Source organism: Alternaria triticimaculans (assembly GCF_023758025.1).
Source record: "Alternaria triticimaculans strain BMP 0046 chromosome Unknown scaffold_2, whole genome shotgun sequence".
Lineage (NCBI taxonomy): Eukaryota > Fungi > Ascomycota > Dothideomycetes > Pleosporales > Pleosporaceae > Alternaria > Alternaria triticimaculans.
The window spans coordinates 50,385-76,129 of record NW_026055959.1 but is presented as its reverse complement, the minus strand read 5'-3'; the positions used below and the strand labels follow the sequence as shown (position 1 = coordinate 76,129).

The following is a 25,745-nucleotide window of genomic DNA, read 5'->3' as shown; positions in this document are numbered from 1 at the left end:
GGCAACGACATAAGCAGGCAAGCAAATCAAAAGAAGTGAAAACCAGGTTGACTGTTGTGTGAGTAGGTAAAGGCGAGAAAAAGAGATGTGGGAGAGATGGCGCGGGGATGGATCTATTGTTGTGGAGGTGAGAGTGAAGCGACGGCCCGCTCGACTGATTTGCGTCGCAGTGGTCGCGCTTTGCTTGGCGACAACTAGCGTGGGTCTAGCCGCAAGCAAGCTAGCCCTGGCCAATGACGACTGCTGGGCTCGGGCCTGGTGAATGCAGGCGGGATCGGGTCATCGTCGACTCGACCCAATGCGATGGACGTACCTCGCATTTTCCAACTTGCGAATGGTCTGAATGTTCCTGCATCAACTCGACCTCACAACCGCACTGCGCCCGTCGCTCCTGCCGGAGGAGACGCTGCTTTTCGTCCAAGACGCCGTAGGGCTCTATGAGGGGTACGAGCATGCTCCCCAGGGCTCTTATACGCCGCTGACCAGGCACATAGGAAATTCAAGATCCCCCAGTACCAGAATGGCCAGTCATACTTGACGTCGCATCGCGTCTGCTATGTCGATCATAGCGAGCCGCGCAAGAGCTCCGTCGCTATCTTCCTCAAGGACGTCGAGAAACCAGAATTCTATGTGTGCATCCCTCTGCGTGCAAAGTAGAGGCACCCGACACTAACGACATACAGGCCGGCTTCCTCAAGTCGTCGCCCAAGATCACATTATATCCAAAGCCCCTGAAGCAGTTGACGCGTGGCGCGTCCGTTCCCTCGCATCCTCAGGCCACATCGTCGTTAACTCCTCCGCGACACAGTAGTCCGGCACCGCCGCCCCCAGCGAGCGCGACCTGGGTGTGCCCTATCTGCTCTTTCTCGAACCCGGTCCCGTCCAACTTCGACCCCGCGCTCGCATCACGTACACCCATACCGCCTTGTCTAGCATGTGGAATTAAGCCGCCGACCGTGCATGTAGTCAAGGCAGCCATAGCAGCCATCTCAAATAGACCAGCGCCTGGGCCACCTCCCAAAGACACAAAGGGTAGCGTTCCTGCTCCCGCAAGCGCAGGAGGAACGTCGTCATGCCCAAGATGTACCTACCAGAATCATCCTTCTCTGCTCAACTGCGAGATATGTGGTGCATCCTTGACAACAGCCATAGATAAGAGGTTGGACATGCTTCAAGAACCTAATAGACCGCAATCTCCAGGCCCGACCTTGTCTTCACCTTTGCAGTCCGAGTCTGTCGAATGCATCAAGATATCTTTCCGCGCCGGTGGAGGACCGATATTTTTCGAGCGCCTGAAGAACGCATTAGTCCAGCGCAAGTGGCTGCTTCAAAGCGCCCCACCGATTCCCAAGCCACGGCCGTCTTCCGGTAATTTTAACGACAGCTACACAGCCAACTCTGACGCTTCATCAATGGAGGTCGAACGACCTCGCGTGGTCGGCATTGCGGGGCTGGAGCGAAGAGGCCTGGAGCAGAGACAGAATAACGAGGCTATGATTGGGAGCGCTTTCGAAGACCTCGATGCGCTTATGACTTCCGCGAAAGAGATCATAGCACTGGCAGAACAGTTTGCATCACAGGCCAATCTGGGGACTAACGGCAGCTCGGAAGCCAACGCTTTAGCATCTCAGTCCGCTTCCGCACTCGGCCTAGTGACAACAAAAGACATGCTCGGTACGGGGTCTGGCTCTGAGTCGCTATACGTATCGGAGCTGTCAAGAAACTTGGCAGAATGGCTCACAGACGACACTCGAGGTATACTCAGGAAAGAGGGCGGTATTATGACTTTGGTAGATTTATGGGCTGTCTTCAACCGCGCAAGAGGTGGTGTTGAGCTCGTAAGCCCGGCCGACTTTGAGAAGGCAGCTCGAATGTGGGATACGTTGAAACTTCCCGTGCGCCTCCGTCAGTTCAAGAGCGGGTTGCTCGTCGTACAAGGACGCGATCGCACCGATGAGAAGACCATTGCGAGTCTGCTGGCATGGCTCAAGACGCTACATCAAGCACCACCAAGCATGGAAGTCACCTGGGACTGGCAAGCATTTGGCAGGGGTGTCACTGCTCAAGAAACAGCAGAGCGATTCGGCTGGAGCGTTGGAGTCGCGACGGAAGAGTTGGAGATGACTGAAGAAGCCGGCGCACTGTGCCGCGAGCAGGGCATCGACGGTTTCAGATTTTGGGAGAACTGGCTGGTCGACATGCCAGAAGTCACTGCCGGCGTCTGATAACTTAGAAAGGTGGTTGTTCGTATCTCATAAAAAGAAATACCAGAAGCCCTAGCTAACACTGTATTGACAGTGGGTCCAATAAGACGTCTTACCTACCCTCAATGACTTCGCTTATGTCCTTCTCGTGAGATGAGAAATCCGAGCCATTTCGCGTTCATGTCGGTGGCTTATTATGAACAGTTTCGAGGAATAGAGTGCGAATATCCGCAAGTGTACGGTACCTACGGGTTGCATGTGCCAGCATCGTCACGCAACCGCTTGAGCAAACAGCTATCCCCACGAACAAGCGAATCAGAATTGCATACACCGATCACAATGCAACTAGGCACCAGCCGCGGGAGTGACCGCGTATCCACCGCCCTCTCTGACGGGGGTCCGAGCTCGGCCCATACCATGCCCACGCACCCCGCGACATCGAGCCTCACTCTTGCAACATCTCTCCTGCATCCACCAACCTTACACCACTAATGACGCCTCCCATGCCGGCCAAGTAAGTATTGTTGAGTGTTGCGATCGACTATGATCTGTTATAGTAGCTAATATATGTGATATAGGGCCCGTAGATGGAACGCGAAGACAGTACAGGCGGTCGACAGCAAAGGCGCAGGCAAGAGCGCTGGCATGAAGCGAGCCATTGGCAATAGCAGCTCCGAGCGCCCAAACAAACGGCGGAAGGCAGCAGCATCCACCAAGAAAGATGTCTCCGTACCGGAAGCCAACAAGGCGGACGATCCATGGGTTGTAAATCCGGATCAGGTGTTCAGATTCATGGACCTACCAGGAGGTTAGTCTCTACCATCGGCGTAGTGCTCGAGTTGTTGTACTGACCCCATACAGAGTTGCGCAACCGGATTTATGGAATGGCGATCGAATGGAGCTTCCGCTGCTTCCCTAATACCCATGAAAAGCCAAAGAAATCCAGACGCGGAAAAGCGATTGAGGAAAAAGCACCTGCCATCACCCAAGCGAAACCCCTTCCTTACATCGGCTTGACGCAAGTCTGTTCTCTCATCCGTACTGAGTTTCGTCCTTTGTGGCTATCCACCCATCAGTTCCCGCTCTTTGCACTGGATGGTTACTTCAAAGCGTTCTTTCCGGTGTTACGCGGAGGGTCACGATTAAGCGAAGACGTTCGGAAACGGATCAAGGGTTATTCCAAAACGACTGGCACCCTGCGTCTCTGGATCAGAATGGACTGCTTGAAACGCGTTGATGTCCTCCCACTTCTCAAGTTCAGGCACCGGTTCCCCGAGTACATCATAACGCCCAAAGCTGCCCAACCCAATGTTGAAAAGCTCACCATGGACTCGTTCACAGCTCTCATGAATACCGACAATGCGACCTGGGTCAGTTACATCAAACAACACCGCGTTACGCAGGTTAAGTTGCAAATCAGCCGTTACGAGGTCCGATCCTCCAACTTGCCCATGCGCATTGTTCTCAAGGAGAAGTACGCGCTCGACTGGATGGGATCGGGCTTCGTTCGCCTGCCCCATGTTGTGGAAGAGTACAAGGAATTCTTGGGGCTCGACCCAAGTTGGGGTGTTACTTTTGCCGTGGATTACTCATGAAGGGCCAATTGCGCGCGATGAGCAACAGAGGTGCCCAAAACCTCAGAATACTTCTGTTACGGCGTGCGGAGGAAGTGTAGGGTACACTTATCGATCTTTACGTGGTACGGCGGCCATGTCTCCTTTTGTTCTGAGACATGGTTTCACGTATGGCCGCTAGGCCTTTCCGTCATAGACCTACTAGTCGGGAATACTCCACTCTACTTTAACAGCCAAAGGTCTACAATTGAGACGGCGAGGAGAGCATGAAAGAATATATTCAATTATGAAAGATAGTCTAGATGCATACATCGTGTACCATGAAAAAATACGGCTGATCTGCAGGAATGCCGGTCGTGCAGCTGCTCAGCTGGTGACATGTCATGGCGCGTGACGTCATACCAAAACGCCTACCAGCACATGCCATAAACCTTAACCAGCATGTATACTTCCGCATTCCACCACTCCATGACTACGACTGCATCTTCAAGACCACTTTAGATGGGTTATCTGGGAATGTTAGAAGTCGTTTCGATACCAAAGTGGAGGATACTCACCCCCAAGAAGATCCGCAAAGACCCCTCCATCGTCTACCATCAGAGGCGCGTCTGCACGTTTTCAGTATGAGCATGATCACATCACCGCAATACACATACTGGAGAACTTCAGTTGGTAAGAATCACCATCCTGGCTTGCAGTAACTTTATGCACGGGCATATCGGTGTCTGCCTTGAACCACCACACTTGCTTTGGAAGGAAGCTACGGTCTTCTACCATGGCTCGTCCAAGAATGTGACCGTCGCACTGCAGACGGCTGCCCTTGAGTTCAAAGACGGCTGCGTCCGTGCCTGTTTTCGCATGCGTCTTGTCTTCGGCGTTGCCGTCGACCTTGGCGATGGGACTGCCATCGATTTCGATGGTGAAAGGGGCGGGGAGGCTATCCATCTCTTTTGACGAGAAGATGTGGAATGATATCAGGATCAGAGAAAATAATCCAAATGCCCACAAGAGGTTGCGACGACCTTTCGAATCAGCTGGCATTCGTTCTGGATGTGATGGGTATTGCAGTGCAGAGAGTTGAGATGGTGTCAGGAGTATTAGTAGCAGCTGCGCCACGCATAGTGTGCAGGCAAGGCAACAGTCGAAGTACCTTGCATATGACGCAGACTCCGGATGAGGCTGAAGGCACTGCGCTAGTATGTCTGCATGGCGTTATCTGGCATTCATGCTCGGCGCATCAAGAGACATGTTGACGAGAGCAATTTACGTATACAGTGGCCTTATCGAAGCAGAGTTATGTTGACTATGGTACCGAGGCTGGACGCGGACGCGGCCGGGCGCTGAACACAACGTTTCGACCGCCATTGTTTCTCGACCACTTCACATGCGGTGAACCACCGGCGAGCACTGGAGATCTCCATACCAGCCATACTATGTGCAGGTTTCAGCGCCGTTGTGTAGATCGATACTACCTCCGGCAGTCTGCCGGCTCACGCGCGCGTCGCCAAGACGTTAAAGCTCCGCCCTACCAATAGCTCCTCCATCTCCTGCCTTTCCTGGCCCAGAGCCGGTGTCACCCAGCGAACGCCATAATGCGACATCCTGAATGCTCGCCATCTCCGACGTCGCAATGTGCATGTCGGGGCCAAGTGCGCGAGTGTTTTGCTAGCAGCCCATGCGGACCTATCCGTTGTGGCAGGTCAATCCTCCTGCCTTTTCCCCACTGGCGTACTAGTCACGCCTAACCCAACATCAACACACTATTCGTCCCCCGACAAAATGGCACAAATCACGTACAATGCCGATCATGTAGGGCAATATACACAGCCTGCATCGTGGTTCGCCTACCACGAGATGTTACAGGAACCTGGTCGGCGCTTGTGTCGGTATGCACACCACATGTGGCAAAATCTCTTGCCTCTTCAGGAGACAACGCATGACGGCGCGATAAGATCGCGTCGATTCGATGGACTCTACGAGAACCAAGACTATGGCAAAGGAAATACGATGGTACTTCGGCTTTACTATAGCCAGGATATGGAACGGCGTCACAACCTCCTGCTGTCTAGGGAACAGCGTCGCTGTAACGGCCTTGTTGCGACATACCCCGAGTAGAAACAACCATGTTTGGCGGCTATGTTACGGTTGCCTGAGGCCGTGAGAGGAAACAGTCTTATTTCCGACATGTTTCAAGCACAAGAGATGGCTGAGATCGCAGCCCTAAGCTAGAATGAGACAGGGGCGAAAAAGCAACGATCTGGAGAAGCGGACCTGCAGACTGCAGCTGTGAGGCAAAACTCGCCTTGATCCTGGTATACGGGAGCAACCGCTAGATCAGCTTCGTCCTTCACATTCGTTGTGAGGTAAATAGCCGGAAAGCTTATACTACACGCAGATAACGTACCTACATGGACAGGGTCACCTAGCACGCACCGGCGCGCCAAAGGTACGATGGGCGGACTCTCGTTAAGACTTCGCCAAGCCGAAGCGGACCCCCAATTCGGAAGGACAAAGTGCACACCTAGTCGATCACGCTTGGCGACTCCGGACAACACGATGGAGACACTGCACTGGATTGCGTGTTTGATGATCAGGGGATGATGGTCTGTGTATAAGTATAGAGTCACTTCCCTTTCTTTTCATCATCAGCCAGCTCAGTCAGTCGCTTGTCTCTTCACTTTAATCACTTCACAGTCCTACTCCGTGTAGCCTCATTCACTCGAAACAATCATCATGCGTTTCCAATCCATCATCGCCATCGCGCTCCCTGCGCTCGTCCTTGCGGCTCCTACTCCTCAAGACCCCGAGTACGAGTTCCCCGAGGATGCTCCCGTTGACGACATTGTGGGTGGAACCGCTGCTGCCTCTGGCGACTTCCCCTTCATTGTCAGCCTTCAGAAGAATGGACAGCATCTCTGCGGTGGTTCTCTGTTGGACGCCACCACCGTTGTCACTGCTGCTCACTGCTCCGTGAGCTCAGTCATCGGCTCTGTCAGCACCCTCAAGATCCGCGCTGGTAGCCTCCAAAAGGCATCCGGCGGTACATTGGTTGGCGTCTCATCCGTCACCGTCCACCCCAACTACCGCAGCTCGGGCCAGGACTGGGACGTCGCCATCTGGAAGCTCTCTACTTCCGTCGCTGCCAGCGGCTCCATCGGCTATGCTCGCCTTCCTGCTGCTGGCTCCGACCCCGCTGCTGGATCCAACGCCGTCGTTGCCGGCTGGGGTGCTCTCACTGAGGGTGGCAGCAGCCCTGCTGCTCTCCAGAAGGTCACCGTCCCCATCGTTTCCCGCGCCAGCTGCCGCTCCTCCTACGGAACCTCTGCCATCACCACCAACATGATTTGCGCTGGTTTCCCTCAGGGTGGAAAGGACTCCTGCCAGGGTGACTCCGGCGGCCCCATCGTCGACTCCTCCAAGACCCTCATTGGTCTCGTCTCCTTCGGCAACGGCTGCGCTCAGGAGGGTTTCCCCGGTGTCTACGCCCGCACCTCTGCTCTCCTCTCCTTCATCAACTCTGTTTAAGCGCTTGCTGGACGGATTTGTGCTTTCTGAAACACGACAATGGATGGATATGGCTCTTCAGCGAAGAGTTGGATGATTGTGAACGACGATGATATACCAAGTGGTCAGAGGTTTCATGCCTCTTGCAAAACCATGTTTTGATACGCCTTTTTTGTATATATCCATTAGCTACGAAATGCATTCAATAACTTCAAACATTACGCTCACATTCATTGCAACGTGCCTGTGACATCATTCTCGCATCAGCCGACATCATCGATCAAGATTTTGTCAACACCATGTATCCTTTTTCCTGGCACCCGAAAATACAATCTATACGAGACCAACGCATGCGAGGCCGCGTGGACTTTCCCAACATCGTCCTATGACGTAGAACCCCAATGATATTGTGCCAGGTGCCGGATCCCCTCAAGCCTTTTAGACAAAACGGTGTGGGAAGAACAAAAGAAGTGCCCGTTGGGCGGGATGATGCTTGTAGGGCTGAGAACAATACAAGCTTCGCTGTCGCACATTGCTTTTTATGCCTATCTTTAGACATGTTTTGGCACATGTGTCAGAGTATGGAGAGAAAGAGGATAGATAGCTGGCGGTGTAGAATAAACTGTTTGTGATTGCGACCGCGCAGTCATGATGGTGGCCTTGTCGTCTTTTGATCAGGCGGCGGGAGAACGAAACATAGCTCGACACCATCATGATTTGAAGTAAATTTTCTGGAAGCAGAATTCATCGGGTACACGTACCGCAGAAGAAGCAATCATGGTTTTGTGAACACCTCGGTATGGACACACCATGTGCGACGGCGTGTGCCTTTTCAATGTAGAACACTGGCTGTCACGATGATGTGAGACCTCTGAACATCTAACCACACAGCCAGGTACACGGGTATTTATGGCTTACAGCCCGGGAAAGACATGTCTGGGTCGTGGTTAAGATTTTGATCTAGAAATCCGGTGCATGAGAATCTCTTCGCAGCACCTAAACCAGAGCGATCACTTTCTTTCAACATACGTTGTACCCTAGTACGCTTTTGGAAAAAGGGAAACATCTCCATAAATTGTCGAGATAACTGTTTGGAGTACGCAGTAGACACAAGGCGTGTAGCCTTGCGCTTTTTGGTAAAATCGGAATCAGTGTTAATGAAGAAGAAGACTTCGAGAGAGCATACGGGAGTCTTTTATATGCCCCGGTCGCAAGACAGGCTTCTAGCTCAACAGTAAAACCGTTGCAAACCCGGGATGCTTGCTGTACATGAAATGTGTTCTGAGAGTTTTGAAGTTAACGGCAACACACTGTGCGAAAGCCGTTTTTTCTTTTGCTTAATGACGAGGTCGCAACGCATTCTCCGTGATTCTTGATGTTTTGCAGTAATTGGACTTTTGGAAACGTGCTCCATGAAGAAGCCACCTGTCAACTTTGGAGAAAGCACACGCCATGTCTTGATATTGGTCTTCTTTTGGTCCACAGCAGTAGAAAATGTTCTGACGAGGAAAGGGGACCTCAGCGCATAGAGCTGGAGTATTTATTCTGTTAAGCAAAGCAGAAGTTTAAATGACAAGAAGTCCAGTTGGCAGCAGAGAACATTTAAGTACTGGTAGTAGTTTTCTCGGCGACGGCCTCACATCCAGATCTTGTCCTTGGCTTTTTGATAATCGTAGACGAACACAGCAGTCGAATCAGCCGCACATGCTTGCTGTGTACGCTTCTTTTTGTGAAAAGGCAGGAAGCGGACATAGCCATGATATCTTGAAATTTTGGACAAGACTCAGGGAGCATGAACAATAGAGGCGAGGCTTTCCTGTTGCTGTCGACGTTTAAATATGCTGAGCGTCATCTCGGAGATGCATGTTGAGGGCCCATATCAATGGGTATGAAACATCGAACGGGTTTGTGGAATCTTCGGCGGTACGATCTTTTGATAATACATGTCCACAGACTGTTCATACTTTGAATAAATAAAGGGCATCGGACGTCGACGTCATAGGTGTTTGTATGGTACCTTTTGAAAACTCAGAAAACAGACATACTCACGTCCAATGCTTGTTTTCGAAACGGGTAAGGGAACCCGAAATAATATAGGAGGAACGTAGGTGAGAAGTGGGTTGACCTTTATATAGATGGACTGGCCAAGCCGAAACGTGACATGCATATTCGAGTGCCTACTTTCAAAAACATATGACGATGCTCCCATGTTGATCGATGAGTGTTCAAAAGAAAGTACACATTGAGCTATGTGATTAATGAGATTCTGTAATGGAGTAGCGCCATGTTGGTCGCTCCTCTCGGGTATTGTAGATAGTAGAATATACATGAACTGAACGAACTCACATCTCACCATCGTACACGCCATTCTTCATCCCGACCTCCTTGTCTCGTGTGCATTCCTGCTGAGTCGTACTTCTTTAGTACCTTCCACTTTCCCTTCGTCCGACACCAAGGCTTCCATACGGGTTGCTTCTGCCCAAGCTCGCCGACTGACCCAGTGTCTTCTCACCGCTCTCTCTCGCAGCGCCCAAATTGCCGAGACTGATCCTCTTCAGAGGGCTGACGTCCCGCTTGCTTGGACTAGCCCTGCGCTCGAAAGCACCGCCGAGGCTATCTCTGCCACGGCTCGCACTTCTCTCGCCCTCTCTTGAAAAGTTTGCACTTGCGGACTTCCGTAGGGGAGACGCGGCATGAGTGTTGACCCCCAGGTATCCGCCGTCAGTAGGCTTGGTGTTGGTTCGGGGGATGGTGGGTGCTTGACGGAAGGGATTGGGCGTTTGCGAGGGTCGGATTGGAGAGGAAAAGTCGGCGTCTGTAGCTGTGGAGGTGGTTGTGTATTGTGAGGTGCTACGGTCTTGGTGGACTGAGGATCGTCGTCTCGAGGAGCGCGTGACAGATGGTGATTCCATGTTATCAGGGTCGTACTGCGAGGCGTAGCTTACGTTCGGGTTCGTACGGAAGGTTTTGCGGTTCACGATAGTGGTTGGTGTGTATGTGACGATTGAGCTCGCAAGACCGTGGCTACTGCCCTTGACACCAACGCTCGAGTCTCGGGTTCGGTTTGTCGAGATGGTCTGGATTCCGACGTCGCGGCATGGCTTCTGTAGTGAAGGGTGGACGAATTTGCTGTCGTACTCGTGAAGCACCTGACGACTGATGAGAGAGTTGTCCTTGGCCTGCTGCATAAAGGAGCTCCTAAGCCACCAAAGATGGAGCGAGAGCGCGGCTCCGATGAAAATCGTCGTGGTGACCCTGACGCTCGGTCTGGGATCCAAGGGAGCAACCGGGAGGTTGAAGTAGTAGAGCACCACATGCAACGGGCTGAACAGGCAGAACAGCTCCAGGCATAGAGGGTTTGGGTCCCAAACGGCAACTTCCCAGACGTCCCTACCCTCGACAGGATGCGCTCTGCTCGCCGCGTTGTTCTGTACCAAGCTTCTCACAAACTGCATCGGACTCGCTGCGGCAGGCGATGAGTCGACTCGGACGCGCTTTGCGCTGGGTGTCTGTGGCGCCACATCCACACTCTGCTCGAAGAGACGGTAGTACCTCCTCTTACCCCAGACCATAAATGCGTTGCCAAAGCTGGCTGCACCCAGGACCAGGACTAGCAAGCCCATGATCCACTTTATCCATCCGGGACCCTGCACCTCGTTGAAGACGCCATCGTCGTCCGAAGCCGTGGATGCGCCGCTGTTGGCCTGGGCGAGTACGAAGAGGAGGTTTGCGCCGAAGCCGATGTAAAGCGCATATGCAGATGCGAAGTCTTCCCAGTCTGAGCTGTTGAGTTCCTCCGAGATCCAGATGAGCCAGTCGGAGAGGTCGAAGTAGGCTTTGATGCGTTCCGAGAGCGGTGCGCGGCGCACGAGAGGAGGCATGGCGCGGTGGTATTACGATTATAAGTGCTAGGGGCGAGTCCCGGGTTGTAGAAGAGAGGTGGGAAGAAGAGGCGTAGCAGCAAGGCTCAAGTCATGGTGGTGCGGCGACAATGAAGAAAGCGCGAAGGGTGAAAGAAGCGACAGTACAAACAGTTGGCCTAACGCGGACTAGGCCCTGGTCCCGCCCATGACGACGGCGCGCGGGAGCTCCAGCTTGAGTGCAGCCAAGCTCCGACCTCACGACAGCTGCCTCACTACAATCCCACTATGGCAGCACCCGCGGCACAGTACAAGGACAGGCAGTTCCTCGCTGTAATAGGTGATGAGGTGTGCATCTCGCGGCTTCCTCATCCGGCGGGTCAAAGGCGCTAACTGGTCGCAGGACACTTGCACGGGCATGCTGCTTGCAGGCGTAGGCGTAAGCTATGCCCTACTGCGACGCGCGATGTAGACAGGAGACTGACGAATATCGTAGCATGTCACTCAGCCGCCGGACAGCCAAAAGAACTTCCTCGTTGTAGACGCAAAGACCGAGACCGCGACCATCGAAGCTGCATTCGACCGCTTCACCACCGAGCGCAAGGACATCGCGATTCTGCTCATCAACCAGCACGTACGTCTTATGCGCCCCGGATGTGGCGTTGGGATCTAGAAGGATGCCAGAGCTTCTGCGGACTTGTAGACTGAGACATGTCTAACCACCCATAGATCGCCGAGAAGATACGACACCGAGTCGAGACATACACCGCCGCCTTTCCCTCCCTCCTCGAGATCCCATCGAAAGACCACCCGTACGACCCCGAGAAGGACAGTGTGTTGAAGAGGGTGAGGAGGTTATTCGGAGAGTAGATTTTGGATTTAGGAGACTGGCGGAAGATGAGAGCACCGAATATGTCGCATACACTACTCGTGGATGGGTACTAGACATGTGCCGCCGGCAGTTATCTGCGCATACAAGCTACAACGTCAATGAATATGATATCCACCACTACAGATACAAGTCGTAGTATGGAAAGTGTTATGAAGTCGATGCGTGTCCTTCGTATGTACATTAATTCGTCATTATATCCTCGATTCACCGGCCACACATCAATCTTAAGCTGGCACTGTCATTGCGAGGTACCGGCAATGGACCAGCTCATCGACCAACATACGAATTGGTACACTGCCGGTACCTCGTAATACCAATGCGAGTTTAAGTTCAATGTGTGGATCTTACTGGAACCCTTGGTTGGGAAGCATTGAAACCAAAGCTTACAGTCGAGACATACTGATATCGCGAGTCAAAACAAAGAGAAATCCGCCAAAGATGGCTTACAGCTCATTCCTCCGCCTTAAACGCTCCTGTACCAGACCAGCCAAAGGTCCACTCATCTGAACCCTAGGCTGTCCTATCTTGATCTTGCTGCCACTGCCTACATTACTTTCCTCCGCGTTTCCCCTGCATCATTGAATATCAGACATCCTCGTTGCTCATCGCGTGTTGTAGAGTCGTTACGAAGTGAGGCAATTTACCGGTGGAAAGCGATCTTGGCGGTGAGGCAAGTAATCTTGTCGCCCTCTGCGGTGAAGACATCGGCGAGGACGGTGTATGTGCCCTGTCGTGCTGTTAGTACTCTTCTATGTCCGTCGCAGCTTGAAACGCACCGGAGGAATCTCCCTGGGCAGATCAACGTCCTTGGTCAAGCTCATCTCGCCCTTCTCGAGCGGGCACTCGAGGTCTCCCTTCTTTATCGTTTCGCAACCATCCGCGTTCTGGTTGATGAGTGTGATGAGGCCGTACTTGACTTGCAGGTGCATCTTGAAACCCTCACCGACCTCCTCCTTGAAATCGCCTGTGGCCTTGATGCTGAGCTTCTCGCCACTGTGTACAAGTTAGCTTCCATCTTTACACTCTTGAGATTCGCGAAGCTTTCACGTGCGCGATTGCGCAGCTACACAATACTTCAACGAGGAACACGTACGGCTTGGGTGGGTTGGGGCTCAAGTCGACCTTCTCAATCTTCAGAAGGTCGTCGGCTGGGTCGCCGCAGAAGTACAGAGGGTTGTCGCCTGGGACCTTGTACTCCTCCTTAATCGTGACCTGGTCGCCACCCATCCATGAGGGCGATGCGGTGACAGAGACGGCGCTCAGCGCGGCGAGGAAGAGGGTAGTGAGCTGCATGGCGGCGGTGAAGACAGCTGCGGTACAAAAGACGAGCTGTGGTGGTGTTGTTGTCGCGCAATAAACACGACGGGAACAACTTCGATGTGGATTCGAAGTTGGGGAAGGATGGTTGGGGTTGCTGTGGAGAATGGAGAGCTCTGGTAGTGGTCGAGGCTGGCGTCTAGATAGCGGCCGCGGTTGGATCTTGCTGAGGCTGGGGCTGGGGCGAAGCATGGACCCTGCAGCCAACGTCATCGCTGTTGGTCACGCAGCACGCGTGGGTCTTCCGCTAGCACCATCTGGGCTTGACATGTACACATGTACTGCACCTTGTGCCGTCGTGCATTTACCTAGGTAAGTTTGTGGAGATGTAGCAATGACAGGCAATAGCAACGGACTTTTGAACAACTTCCAACTGATCAACGAGCGACCAGGGATCGCGTTGAGCAAGTTCGGATACCCGAAACCCGACTCAAATGTACTCACTTGCTAGTCGCTCATGGATGAGGTACGTCTGGTGATGGTACATATCTGACATCGATTCGGACTCATGATAGCATTCTGATATTCTAGGCGTTGCCTCCGTGCTTAGAGTATCTTCGCGCAGCATCCAAAAACAGACGGTCCAGCTCAGCCGCAGCAGTTTCATTGCTGACCTTCAGTTTCAGAGTCCGCCGCCCCCTCGATACTCCATCATTTATCCATTCGTTCATACCGTCTTCAGGGTTGATCTTGTTGTAGCCACGGTCTTCTGCAATGTCGAACATGTCTCCAAGGCCGTTCGCAGCATACATGATAGTCTACACATGGGCGCAAGGAGTCAGCGTATGCCTCGCAAGCAATTCGTAAAGGGACACTTACAAGTGGATCCCAACTAGGTAGCGGCTTCCCGAAACCATAGTAGATGTAAGCCATTCGGACTGGGTCGTCCTCCAGATCACTCGCTATGAGCGGTCCGCCTACCAGTACATCTCTGCCGACAGTAGTGCCTACAAACGTTATTGGACCGACCCATGTGTCTAACACATGGGCGGCAAGGGCAGGCTTGGAGCCCCAGAAGTTCCAGCTACGACCTTTCGGATACTTGCCACCCATGACGACGAGCTCTGCCACTTTAGTCCTGGCAAGCTCGCGACCGTCAAGCTGAGAGTACTCATCGGGTTTGGAATCGAGAAGTCCAGACAGCTAGAGACTTTAGCGACCAATTGTGAATGAGTAACAGCCGCATTCTGAAAACGCACATTATCGAGGAAGCCGATGGAAGCAATCGTCACGCTTCCGTCTTCTGATTCAGAGAGCAGCTTTCTGTACAAGACAACTGGATCCCAGGCTTTCTCTGCCTTTCCCCATGGTAGAGTGCCTCCGGACCAGTGGTAGGCCACTTTACTCGTGTACTCGCCGCGCTTGTAGTCCCAGGCATCAAAGAACCTCACATCGTTCATTGGACGACGAATACCAATGGGTGTCTTCGGATGTCCATAATGTGCCACGATAGCAGACGCTGCGAGGGCAGAATATGAACAGGGATGGTTGACGTTGACACCAAGAAGGTTGACGTTGGGGAGAGTTGCGCCTAGCAGCAATGCGCCCGCATCACTAGTACACTAGTAAGCTTCTTGTAATGTGAGAACAGGGCTATGCGTACTCAACATCGCTGTGCAAGTCGGTGTCGATAATGAGGTTCTTGCGCGTTGTCATTGCCTGGAAGTTGACGAGAAGGGAGATAATAGTATGCGAAGGTAATCTGAGAGGCTCTCGATATACTGTGGATATCCAGCGTGTCTCTCGTAGTGGAGTGGACAGCTGGGAACGTTTGGCCGTCAACCAAGCATGAGGGGTAGCTCGCAGCCTCAGGCCCACCGGCTCTACCAATCATGGCCTAGCCCACAAGAGGCAGTCAGATAGACATGGGCGCCTACGTATCTGGTTTGCCTGAAGTTTTGAACGAACAAGTCAGCCAAACATGGTTCTGACAAGCCAACTGTGTTACGATGTCACATCAATTCCCTGTCTTGTTTCGCCCATAGTGAGGCTAGAAAGGTGCTTGAAGCTTTCAGCTTTATAAGAGACCTAATACTGAGGCTTGAGAAGTTTACATCGGCGGAGGATTTAGATCAAGGCCCTCAACGCTGAGCCTGAAGCTGTCCATCCGCGAATAACTTCCCCCAGAGTCGAAATCGAGTCTGCCACGCTCACAATCGTCAAAATCGACGTCTGCGACCAATAACTCATCTTCTTGCTCCCATATTGGTCCAGCAAGCACCTCGCCCAAGGGTGATACTATCATAGAGCCGCCACGCGATACATATTCCTCGCCGTCCGCTGACTGAGGCTGCGAGAAGGGTTGTTGCTTGGGGCCAAGTGTATCTTCAGTAGTGGAAGAAGAATCAATCGCCGACGAATCGCCTTCAGTCGCCTGTCCCTCTGGTATTGGTATGCAAATTTCGTGACCCTCCGACGTTTTCGTGATGGTGCTTCGTCGTCTGCCAGCGACTCCATTACTCTGCTGCGAGAGGCTTCTGCCGACGCCGCTTCTGCTTCCATTGCTCTGCGATTGTGCTTTGCCGGTGATCCATTCTGGGAGGTGTTTCTTCTTGACGCATTGGTTTGCGCTAACCACGAAGCATCGCCCTTCGCAGCCTACCGTGCGCATCAGCGACGTCCAAGCATCACGCGCATCTGCTGTCGGCGCAAACCACAGATTGACGTTCTGGCTGTACAAGCTCTGCCTCAGCAACGGCATGTAGTTCTCCCAGCAAATCGCCGACCCCATACACAGCTTGACACCCCTGATTTCCGTTGTCACCGCCCTTAGTGTGCTCGCACTTCCCATGCCCCAAATCAGCCTTTCGCTACCCGTAGGCATGACTTTCCTCCTCTTCCCCAAGACGCCCATCTTTGGATCGACGAACACCACTCCGCAGTATAGTGTGCCACCAGACTTCTCCACAATCCCCGTAACAACAAAGACCCCCGTCTCTCTTGCTATCCTCTCTAGCTCCTCTCGTGTCCCATCACCCCTATAGTCCTTCCCTCTCGGTAACTCGAGCTTCCGGTCTAGCCAATCTTGCCCAGCGCCGCTCGGTGTGTCGCCCATATCGACAGCATCGTGGAAATAGTGCAGGAACTGCTCGCGACCTTCGGGTGCGCGACCGCCAACCGCAGCGCCAAAAGCGCAAGTACGAGGATATCCACCCAGGTATGCTTCGGGAAATAGGAGGACATCGATGCCTTGGGATGCGGCGCGTTTCGTTGTCGCTTCGAGAGCGGCGAGGGTCTCGGCGGTTGTGGAAAGCGTGCGGGATTGCGCGGATGCGATTTTGAGTGTTTGGGGCATTATGGATAGGATGAGAGGAAAGAAACGAGCGCTTGTGAATGATGGAATGAGCAACACGCGAGAGAATGAAGGAAAGAGATGGCTTATGAGCTTCCGAAGCTGGCCGCGATGACAGCTAACCTTGGAAGCTTCCCGAGCTACCCCGCTCGTAACCCCACCTCGAACGAGCAAAAGAAAGCATCTCCAACATCAAAGTAGCTATCGACGCGTGACGCGTCGCGGTGTTGGGGGAGACGCGGATAGGGCCGAGAGACGATGATGATCTCAGTGGATGCCTGTGGAGCTGCTAGACGGACGAAGCTTCCAAAACTCCACACCACGACGTCACACTCCGATGAACACTAGTAGACGCAGAATTTCTTCATCCTATGTAGACTTTGCATCGTAACAGTCCTTCTTTCTCAATCAAACCCAACCAAACATAAACCTCCCAAAATGTCGCAACCCGTGGACGTCCCAACCCATCTCAACTCCCTCATCACCTCTTCACATCCTCAACTGCGCGATGCAGTCCTCCCAAAGCTTCTCAGCTCAATCCACACAATAGCCGGCCACCTGCGCACCTCCCCATCGGTAACCCAAGTCGGAACCGCCAATGCCTTCGGCGACGACCAACTGAACGTGGACGTGCTGGCCGAAGAAGCGATCCGCAAAACCATCGATTCATGCCCAGCAATCGTAACAGCCTCCAGCGAAGAAGACCCCGTTGAAAAATCATCGAAATCTACCAGCAGCGAAGATTCAGGCAAAGAAGTCTACACACTCGCCTTCGATCCGCTAGATGGCTCCTCCATTATCGCACCAAACTGGAGTGTAGGCACGATAATCGGGGTCTGGGAAGGGGCCTCTGCTTTACATCAATCGCCCGATGCAAAGCAAATCGCCTCGATACTGGGCGTACTGGGCCCGCGTACTACCGCCATTGTCGCCCTTCGTTTACCAGGTACCAAGGGATCATGTTTCGAGGTCGGATACGCAGATGACGGCACCATGCAAGTCATCCGCCCAGACGTGCAGTTGACGGAAGCCGCTGAAGTAAAGACGCGATACTTCGCCCCGGCCAACATGCGCGCAGCGGCCGAGGACCAGAGGTACCTGAACCTGGTCAACCGTTTCATTATGCAAAAGTACACGCTGCGATACAGCGGCGGCCTCGTTCCGGATGTTGTACATGCGCTGGTCAAGGGCCATGGTGTTTACATTTCTCCGGTCACAGAGCAGAGCAAAGCCAAGCTTAGACGACTTTATGAACTAGCGCCTATCGCGCTGATTCTGGAGTGCGCTGGAGGTGCGGCGTTGGATTCTGCGACAGGGAAGAGGGTGCTTGAGACAGCGATTGAGGATACGGACGAGAGGGGTGGGTTGATCTGTGGAAATAAGGAGGAGGTTGAGGCTGCTGCGAAGTCTTTACTTCAGTAGGCGGAATGATTGAGATTTTGATATATCACGATTGATGTGTCAAGAGATGCATCTAGATAAGTGGATAAAGAGGGTCTAATATTAGGAGGCTCTAATGTAATTCGATCCGTACTCTTCGTGCTTCTACCGGTAATCCAAGATGTCGCCCGTAGGAACAATGAAAAAAATGGGTATATGTCATGAGTAACTCATGACGGAAGTATGCAACGAGGCTTCAATGGCCATCGTGCCATGAATATGTGCGCTTCTCAAATTAGAAGCGACTATGATGTCGTAGCATGCTCAGATAATGTCTTGAGCCGTTGAAATAAGAACAAAGGGAAAGGTATATAGGTCTAGAAAACCAAAAAGTCGACGAAACGATGGTACGGCTCAGAGACGGAAAGACGAACGGCAAAAAATCGACTCAGTAAGCGCGACCGGCTTCGATATCGCCCTCGCGACTCCGTCCACGAGTTGCTGATGTGCCTCTGCTGCCTGGTCGGAGTGCCGCGCAAACCGTTTTGCAGCCATCCCGCCAGCCAGGCTGCGATGACACGGGTAGCGCAGTAAGCTCCTTCGTGCTGTGGAGGCTCGCATGGTCGTAATAATCGCGCTCTTCAACCTTGACATCCAACTTGTTAGTTATGTGAATGCCTTCCAACGGAACATCACCGCGAATCGATCCAGCAGTGCACTGCGATCGCTGTGTCGAGTGCTGGGATGCTTTCCCGGTGAAGCCTTGCGATAGTGTATTTGAAGACGGACCAGACGCTTGACCGGGGATTCCAGTCTGAGAGTAGCCGGCGCGCGAGGTGTACATGCTGAAGTAGCGACCGAGAAAGACTTTGAGCGAGGGTGCCGAGGCGCACATTACGGCTAACTGGGCTTCGAGTGTCGTCCAGATCCAGCCAGAATACGCTGCCCAAGTAATGTCGTAGGTGACTAGACCAGAGAATTAGTTTTGCTAGATGACGATTCAAGAAGATAGATCCATACAGTAGTATAGCTTTGCGGCATAGAACGTTCGCATCATACCGCATATGCATGTTATCAGGCCCACGCCAAAAATGGCACACAGGCCGATCTTTTGGCGTTTGCTGATCTGGAGGTTCCAAATCAAAAGTACTGGTAGCAGGCAGATGATGAAGTCCTGGAACAGTGAAATCACCGCGCATGCGACAATAAGGGCCCCCTCGTTGCGACACGTCAGTTCATTCTGCAGTCTCCAGGATATGTCGAAGAGGCGGAAGAATCCTATAACCGGTGTACATGTGAAGACAATGGCAATAGTGAAGGCAATTCCGTAGATGATGCAGAAGGCGATGGTGCCGTAGACCCCTGTGGAGCAACGTTAGCTTCTGCGTGGACCAGGCTGGGTTTGGCGAGATACTTACAGTAGATAAACTGATTCGTCAGACGATCACCGATTCGGCGGTAGAAGCAAAGGATCGAGACTTTGATCAGCGTCGAGGTTAACATGTAGTTAAGTTCGATTGCAAAAGCGATCTCTCTTGTCGTTACTAGAGTTTCTTCGGTCTGGTCCCAGACGTGCCATTGGAAGCCATAGATACGAATACCTGCGTTTGTTAGCAAAGACCACTTCGAAAGGAAGCGATACATACCAAGTACGCTTGATATGGTCAGACCGAATAGCGGCAGCATTGCCATGCTGACAAGTATGTCATCCAGCCCAAAGTTCTTCGATATGACCAGCCTTGCCCACATCCGCGCACAGTATACCAGGAAGGTGATGCCCAAGACGACCATGAGCAGTATTGGGGGTCCCCAACCTCGTTCCTCCGGGTCGACATAATTCGGTTTTGGCCAGCTGAGAAGGACTTCTGGTGGAGGATGTAAACCGCCTGCACGAGCGACGAGGCTGCCGCCATAGGATCCCAGAGTGTTTCCGTCCATGATAGGAAATACCGGCGTAGTAGCAGCAGGCCTAGCTGTCGGGGTGAATGTGACACGAACTGACCATCGCAAACAGAAACGACGCCTGGGATATGAGCCAGATCTATACACACAAGAGTCGGGGGTCCAAGACCAATGACTCCGCTAGTAGTTAGCGGGGTCCATATCTTCCCGCACCTCAAACACTGTGGAGTGATCTACGCCACAGTACGGGTCCCCTAGTCTTGCATGGCGTATATGGACTATTTCGCCGACTGCATCCATTATTAGGCTCTTTCCGTGAGAGCTTCCAAGGAAGTTGCGGTGAACCTCGCGGGTACAAGGCGGAGTCATGTGCCGTCAGCTGCGCGACATGAACAATTCGCTGTAGTTTTGCGCATTGCCCTGGTAAGCGTGGCGTTGTGTAGAAACCCGGGGGCGCGTAACAGTGAACGCAGCTGAAGGCTATACTGACCCTGTAAACGCCTTGCATCGTGGGACGCTGATCGTTGATCACCATGAGGCATGGAGGTTTGATCGCACACGTGGCATGTGTAACAGGACGTTTGTTGGCGTTGCTTCTGCAGGTGTTTGAAGATCGCGCGACCCGCTGTAGCGGTAAATGATCCACGCGAGCGTATGGAGCTTGAGCTTGCCCAGGTGCGAAGCGACACTTGGGGTAGGATTGCCGATACCACTTACTAGTAGTCGAGCTAGAATCATCAATTCTACCCGTGTGCCTGCAGATCTGCGACGTCCCCACAGGAAAACGGCTGGTGGTGGGTTGTGATCAATGACCCTGGGTCATGAATTTTCGTCGAAAACGAGAAGAATTCAAATGTGTTGAGAGGTCGATGTCCAAGAATCCATGTATAATCGTGCGCATACCTGCCTTACATCATCATGGTGATGCATGTCAAGGAAAGCTAGTTCTGAACTCAACCTCGAGGCAAGATCCATGGCGATCATAGAGCGGTGCGCAATCATGGAAAGCTTCAACGACAAGACGCCATAGTGTGCGACTGCATTAGGTGAGCTTGTCACAACTACCGAGGATTTGCAACCGCAGTTCCAGATTAGCATTGAGGTGTCGAACATGTGCAGTCGCCCTACGAACGATTCCCGTCGCGAGTAAGAGGCGGACCTAGGCTAAGGCTAACGGACGTCTCAATAACGACTTGAGTACCGCTAAACGCGTAAAAGGCCCTACCAAGACCAACGGATGCTTGTCGTTTTACAAATGCTAACCGGGAATTTTGGCATTCTGCGAATAGGGTTGCGCTCGCTGCGGGACTTACCATGTCAAAACTCAATTTCGCGATCGACAGCCACGCGACTGAGGCGTTCGTGACGAGACGTTGTACGCGCAAAGTCGGCGATAGAAGTTTGTAAAGTGTCAATAACCGCTGCAAGGCTCGGGAATATGGATAAACGTGCGTGCTGATGATGAATGAACATGGTAGGTGCTGGAGATTGAGTCTGAGGAATCTATCGAAGAATGCCCAGGTGCTGACATCATCAGCAGCGCACAGACCCCAGCAAGAAAGCTACACTCTCCAGTCAAACACGTCCTCCCCGCATCCCTTTGACCCCTGTTTGGTTCACATCTCAGGCAGAGTTTTTAATATTCCAGGCAAACTTCGGCTTCCGCTATCGGGATGCCTCTGTCGAATTCCTCTATCGAGATCGGGCTTTGAGCGACGGTTTTCGTTATCAGCCGGCAACGTCTACTCCGAGATGACCTCTTGTCCGAGCTCAGGGACTATTCGAAATACAATTGAAGATCTCTTAACGCTACGTTTCTAGGTACTAGAAGATCTACCGTGCTCACTCACCACGTGGAAAGCCTAGCAAATGCTTCCATCGCCTTTAGTACAGCCTCGGCTGCTTCTGACTGCGGAACAAGATCGACACATGCATCAGCGGATTGTCCCGAATGCGCCACCTCCACAGCATCGTCTGTCATCCCCTTACCGCCTTCCATATCCTCGTTATTGTAATCGCCTGGATCTTCGCGCGCAGCTTTTGCCAGAACTGGTTCGCCTCCAGTCGGATCACGATAATCCCACGTCCCAGGCTTCTTTCGATGTATTGCATGCAGCTTGGCAGGCTGTCTACGGCCACCACCCGCACCAGGACGCTTCCGTGGCTTCGTAATCATTGCGTCTGCAGGCTCATCCTCCACGCCTCCAAACCCGTCCTGTCGCATGAATTGATCGAAGAACTGCATGCGAGGTTCATCAATCTTGAGCACTGCCTTACATGCGCGATAGCCCTTCTTCAGCATTGCGGCGACGTACTTGTTGGCGAAGTGTTGTATCCTGTCCTCTTCGACTAGTCCGGTGCTGTCCATTGCGGCGTCATCACCGGAGCCAAGAGTGAGACTGTCGAGAGCTACTTCCGCACGTACTACATCGATCAGGCAAGCCGGGCAGACGAAAGGCTGGCCTTGCATCGGTCGCGCACAGGTCACACCACAGCTTGCGGTATACTCTGTTTGGATCCTGTGGCCACACTGTAGGTCATGGAACGTCGATGATGGGTTGCATGGACTGTACATGTCGTGGAAGTGCTGATCACTCTCTTGGATCTGCAGCTCACGCTGTTGCCTTTCGGTTTCAGCTATGTTGTTGTGGAAGGCATCGATGATAGCGCGAGCTTGTGCAGGAGCAGCGTGCATGTTTACCCGAGAATCACCCCGGGCAGCTGGATCGATGCAGTCGGTAGCCAGGCGTGTAGTTTTGATGTCGCATTCGAGCTGGCGATGAGATTGTCTACTTCAAGAGATGGTTGGTGTTGTACTTGGGTAGCGAAGGTTGTCGACCCGGAGGGAGAGTCATGTGTTGATAGGGGAACTCCGCGCGTGACAAGATGCGCAATGCCGAGGACGGCTGACTAATACGGGAGCGGAGCCTTGTGTCAATAGCACCGACTCACGGTAAGACACCTGTACAGAAATCTGATGAGAAGTCTTATTTGTGTATCTTCATTCGACTCACAGTAATGTCGAATGGTGGGTAGTGCAGCTCGACCCCTTCCTCATTCTCAATTAGGACAACCTTGCTCACAGGCCATCCATTGCTGTCATGATAGCCATCGAAGTCGAACCAATCGCACGATGCCAATCCTGGAAAGATCATCCTCCAAACCTGCGCTCCAGGTCCAAACTCGTCTGTCTCGCCTACGCCCTCCGCCGGCTCCAAGACAACCCCTTCCGGTGTAGAGAAGTAGCGTGGCTGGGCATCTGCGGTCCAGGACAGGCGATCAATTGCTTCGAGCGCGGATGAACCGTTCACCGTGAGCGAGCGAATGTACAAGATCTGGTCTTGGATCTCCAAGTTGGCGTACGTTGAGGAGTTCGAGAGCGTGGTGGCGACTTCATCAGCAATGAGTCCAGTGTCTTCACCAGCGCTGTAGAACCCTGCAAATCGTTCCTTTGTTCTTGTACTCAATGCTTCTGCGAAAGCAGGCGCAAGAATAGCATGTACTGTATCTCTGACAGTACTCGTCGAGATACCTGCGTAGTCGGCCAGGCCAGATCCTTGCACGAGCACGATTATGCCGTACCCGAGATTTGGTATGGCGTCAATCCAGCTATGCCAGCCTCCTCCATCGCCGGACTTGCCAAAGATGCTATATGTCTTCATACTGTCTTCCGCCAGACTGGCATTCTCACTCGTCGGTAAGTTCAAGATCTCAATCTCCCAGCCTGGGCCGCTCTGCTGCTTGCCGTCTGCAAGTATGACACTTGGCTTCATGACCTGACGACGCTGGAAGGGCGTAATGAGCGTAGGCTCGGGCGTGAGCCACAAGCCATGCATATACTGGGCGAGATCGTTTGCAGAGCCCCACATGCCAGCCGCTGGGTCGTAGCCTTCGCCTACGATCAAATCGACCCAACTGTCACCGCCCGGTACGGTTATGTCTGGGATAAGATCCTGCGGCACAGTGCCAAAGAAGCTATGGGTCATGTTCAATCGCTGAAGAAGTTCCTGCGACGTCAGCTCAGACCAGCTGAGAGACGAGGAAGTGATGTTGTTGTAGTATGTCGCTACAGCAGCTAGCGGTCGATTAGTCCATGTTCTCGTTAGTCGCATGCTATATTCACTCACCACCTAGAATACCCAAGCCTGCATTCGAATCTATTCGTGTCAGTACGCGTCTCGTTAGCAGGAGGAAGTCGCTTACAAGCTGCCCTCTGCCCTGGCGCAAACATCAGGTTCTTCATCGCTATCCCATCAATCACATCCTGGGCAGTCTCACCCGCCCATGCGGCTCCAATAGTCGGCGAATCTGCTTTTCCGGTACTAAGGATCATGTTGAAGCCAGTACTGTAGCTTTCTCGTGGTATACCCGCTGTGTGGCTGGCAAGCATACGCAGTGTGATCTCGCTGCCGCCATCGTTCCAGTCTCTCTCAGGCAGGCCAAAAGAAGGAAGCAGTTGGCGGACGGGCGTATCGATAGTCAGCAGGGATGACGATGATGAGGACTTTTGTCTGAGCTGGTTTTCGATGACCAGAGCAGAGGCCATCGCGACGTTTTTTGAACAAGACATCAGGCGGAAGATCGAGTCGCTCGTCACCACGTTTGCCTCGGTCGATCCCACATTAGTCTCGTTGAACTTCAATGTTCCGTTGTTGAACACATATGCTGGTTCTGAGCTTGACGCATGGACCTTGTGATTGTTAGTAATGAGCCTTTTCAAGGGATCGGACCTGGACGTACAACAGCGAAGCTGAGCCCATCGCGCGTGGTATTGATGTATAAAGCGGAGAGGTTGCGCTGTACTTGTTCAAATGCTGCAATTACTGCCGGGTGTTGTAGTGTCAGGGGGTCAGACAGTATCTTGTCGGCGAAGTCAGGCACGCATGCACATGCTGCGAAGGAAACCAGGCATGGTGCCAATGCGAAGGTGACCCTCATAGTGATGCTGTTGTTCACGGAACTAAACCACGGAGGCGGATGCAGGATATGCGCGAGAATGTCGGGCTTTGGGGGTACTTGTACATTGCGATACAGAAGTATGTTGTGCACAGGTAGATACCGCTGCAACGGTCCAAGAGTTGCGTATGCGCCGAGATGGCATCAGGGATGCAATAAGCCAATGATGTGTTTGTGTTCCTGCAACTAAAAACACCTGCCTATCGGGGCCGATTTGTCTGCATATAGCTGCAGATGATCCATATTGCTTCTGGTTATACCTTTTCACTTGGGCGACGCTGACCTCAATTACCGTCAACACCCATAGATCGATCACTTGTTACAAAGCAGTGACCCTGAATAGTTGGAGCCTGTCGCAATGCTTACTCCCGAAATGAGGGCGAGAAGGACCGGATGAAACGTCCATGGATGATCTTCGAAGGACGAGGTTTAGGTCCAGAGTGGGGTGACCCCATGTTGGTACTTGCGCCCCACATCAACGCTTATCTCTAAAGTCAACAGCCTTGCGTTTACACCTTTCATTTCCTCCATGATCGTGTTTCCTCGATACCGGCGACTTTCAATTACTAGTATAAGACCTGCTGCGCCCTGTATTCTGTTCGTAGCAGCTCCCTTCTACGCCGCTGCGCCTGAGTTGCCCAGGCGGGAAGGGGACGAAATGTTCAAGGATGTCGTAGACACCTAACAACGCCACCAGCTAGAAGGTGCTTGCAAGACGGCACTACGAAGTGGTGACAACAACCGCTCGCGACAAGTCAAGCCGAGGTTTATCGTGTTCCGAACTTGTTTGCTACCAATCAAGCGCACGCAGGTCAAAGGTCTTTACATGTGATCTCCGCACACATCGCTGTTGACATACATGTG

At 52.7% G+C, this 25,745-nt stretch overlaps 13 protein-coding genes across 13 annotated transcripts; 5 read left to right on the top strand and 8 right to left on the bottom strand.

Moving 5' to 3' along the window:
• Positions 1 to 343: 343 nt before the first annotated feature.
• On the top strand, positions 344 to 2,225 carry J4E78_001711 (uncharacterized protein; the record flags this gene model as incomplete). The annotated part of the gene is made up of 3 exons (XM_049362366.1): positions 344 to 444; positions 495 to 630; positions 684 to 2,225. The coding sequence occupies 3 exons, from the start codon at positions 344 to 346 to the stop codon at positions 2,223 to 2,225; spliced, it is 1,779 nt and encodes a 592-aa protein (XP_049224958.1).
• A 470-nt stretch (positions 2,226 to 2,695) lies between these two features.
• Positions 2,696 to 3,799, top strand: J4E78_001710 (uncharacterized protein; the record flags this gene model as incomplete). Its single annotated transcript, XM_049362365.1, has 3 exons — positions 2,696 to 2,718; positions 2,783 to 3,012; positions 3,066 to 3,799. 3 exons carry the CDS (start codon positions 2,696 to 2,698, stop codon positions 3,797 to 3,799), a joined length of 987 nt encoding a protein of 328 aa, XP_049224957.1.
• A 451-nt stretch (positions 3,800 to 4,250) lies between these two features.
• Positions 4,251 to 4,819, bottom strand: J4E78_001709 (uncharacterized protein; the record flags this gene model as incomplete). The annotated part of the gene is made up of 3 exons (XM_049362364.1): positions 4,251 to 4,288; positions 4,336 to 4,386; positions 4,435 to 4,819. The coding sequence occupies 3 exons, from the start codon at positions 4,817 to 4,819 to the stop codon at positions 4,251 to 4,253; spliced, it is 474 nt and encodes a 157-aa protein (XP_049224956.1).
• Positions 4,820 to 6,511: 1,692 nt separating this feature from the next.
• On the top strand, positions 6,512 to 7,303 carry J4E78_001708 (uncharacterized protein; the record flags this gene model as incomplete). The annotated part of the gene is made up of 1 exon (XM_049362363.1): positions 6,512 to 7,303. One exon carries the CDS (start codon positions 6,512 to 6,514, stop codon positions 7,301 to 7,303), a length of 792 nt encoding a protein of 263 aa, XP_049224955.1.
• Positions 7,304 to 9,702: 2,399 nt separating this feature from the next.
• J4E78_001707 (uncharacterized protein) lies at positions 9,703 to 11,163 on the bottom strand (the record flags this gene model as incomplete). Its single annotated transcript, XM_049362362.1, has 1 exon — positions 9,703 to 11,163. One exon carries the CDS (start codon positions 11,161 to 11,163, stop codon positions 9,703 to 9,705), a length of 1,461 nt encoding a protein of 486 aa, XP_049224954.1.
• Positions 11,164 to 11,430: 267 nt separating this feature from the next.
• On the top strand, positions 11,431 to 12,012 carry VMA7 (H(+)-transporting V1 sector ATPase subunit F; the record flags this gene model as incomplete). The annotated part of the gene is made up of 4 exons (XM_049362361.1): positions 11,431 to 11,490; positions 11,546 to 11,581; positions 11,639 to 11,776; positions 11,872 to 12,012. 4 exons carry the CDS (start codon positions 11,431 to 11,433, stop codon positions 12,010 to 12,012), a joined length of 375 nt encoding a protein of 124 aa, XP_049224953.1.
• A 662-nt stretch (positions 12,013 to 12,674) lies between these two features.
• J4E78_001705 (uncharacterized protein) lies at positions 12,675 to 13,327 on the bottom strand (the record flags this gene model as incomplete). Its single annotated transcript, XM_049362360.1, has 3 exons — positions 12,675 to 12,761; positions 12,811 to 13,027; positions 13,128 to 13,327. The coding sequence occupies 3 exons, from the start codon at positions 13,325 to 13,327 to the stop codon at positions 12,675 to 12,677; spliced, it is 504 nt and encodes a 167-aa protein (XP_049224952.1).
• A 551-nt stretch (positions 13,328 to 13,878) lies between these two features.
• J4E78_001704 (uncharacterized protein) lies at positions 13,879 to 14,751 on the bottom strand (the record flags this gene model as incomplete). The annotated part of the gene is made up of 3 exons (XM_049362359.1): positions 13,879 to 14,109; positions 14,171 to 14,494; positions 14,551 to 14,751. 3 exons carry the CDS (start codon positions 14,749 to 14,751, stop codon positions 13,879 to 13,881), a joined length of 756 nt encoding a protein of 251 aa, XP_049224951.1.
• Positions 14,752 to 15,401: 650 nt separating this feature from the next.
• On the bottom strand, positions 15,402 to 16,646 carry J4E78_001703 (uncharacterized protein; the record flags this gene model as incomplete). The annotated part of the gene is made up of 1 exon (XM_049362358.1): positions 15,402 to 16,646. The coding sequence occupies one exon, from the start codon at positions 16,644 to 16,646 to the stop codon at positions 15,402 to 15,404; it is 1,245 nt and encodes a 414-aa protein (XP_049224950.1).
• Positions 16,647 to 17,081: 435 nt separating this feature from the next.
• On the top strand, positions 17,082 to 18,065 carry J4E78_001702 (uncharacterized protein; the record flags this gene model as incomplete). The annotated part of the gene is made up of 1 exon (XM_049362357.1): positions 17,082 to 18,065. One exon carries the CDS (start codon positions 17,082 to 17,084, stop codon positions 18,063 to 18,065), a length of 984 nt encoding a protein of 327 aa, XP_049224949.1.
• Positions 18,066 to 18,471: 406 nt separating this feature from the next.
• J4E78_001701 (uncharacterized protein) lies at positions 18,472 to 20,028 on the bottom strand (the record flags this gene model as incomplete). Its single annotated transcript, XM_049362356.1, has 5 exons — positions 18,472 to 18,989; positions 19,044 to 19,385; positions 19,442 to 19,624; positions 19,670 to 19,996; positions 20,022 to 20,028. 5 exons carry the CDS (start codon positions 20,026 to 20,028, stop codon positions 18,472 to 18,474), a joined length of 1,377 nt encoding a protein of 458 aa, XP_049224948.1.
• A 1,743-nt stretch (positions 20,029 to 21,771) lies between these two features.
• J4E78_001700 (uncharacterized protein) lies at positions 21,772 to 22,620 on the bottom strand (the record flags this gene model as incomplete). The annotated part of the gene is made up of 1 exon (XM_049362355.1): positions 21,772 to 22,620. One exon carries the CDS (start codon positions 22,618 to 22,620, stop codon positions 21,772 to 21,774), a length of 849 nt encoding a protein of 282 aa, XP_049224947.1.
• Positions 22,621 to 22,912: 292 nt separating this feature from the next.
• On the bottom strand, positions 22,913 to 24,837 carry J4E78_001699 (uncharacterized protein; the record flags this gene model as incomplete). The annotated part of the gene is made up of 5 exons (XM_049362354.1): positions 22,913 to 24,000; positions 24,053 to 24,082; positions 24,129 to 24,615; positions 24,666 to 24,748; positions 24,831 to 24,837. 5 exons carry the CDS (start codon positions 24,835 to 24,837, stop codon positions 22,913 to 22,915), a joined length of 1,695 nt encoding a protein of 564 aa, XP_049224946.1.
• Between the last annotated feature and the right edge of the window lie 908 nt (positions 24,838 to 25,745).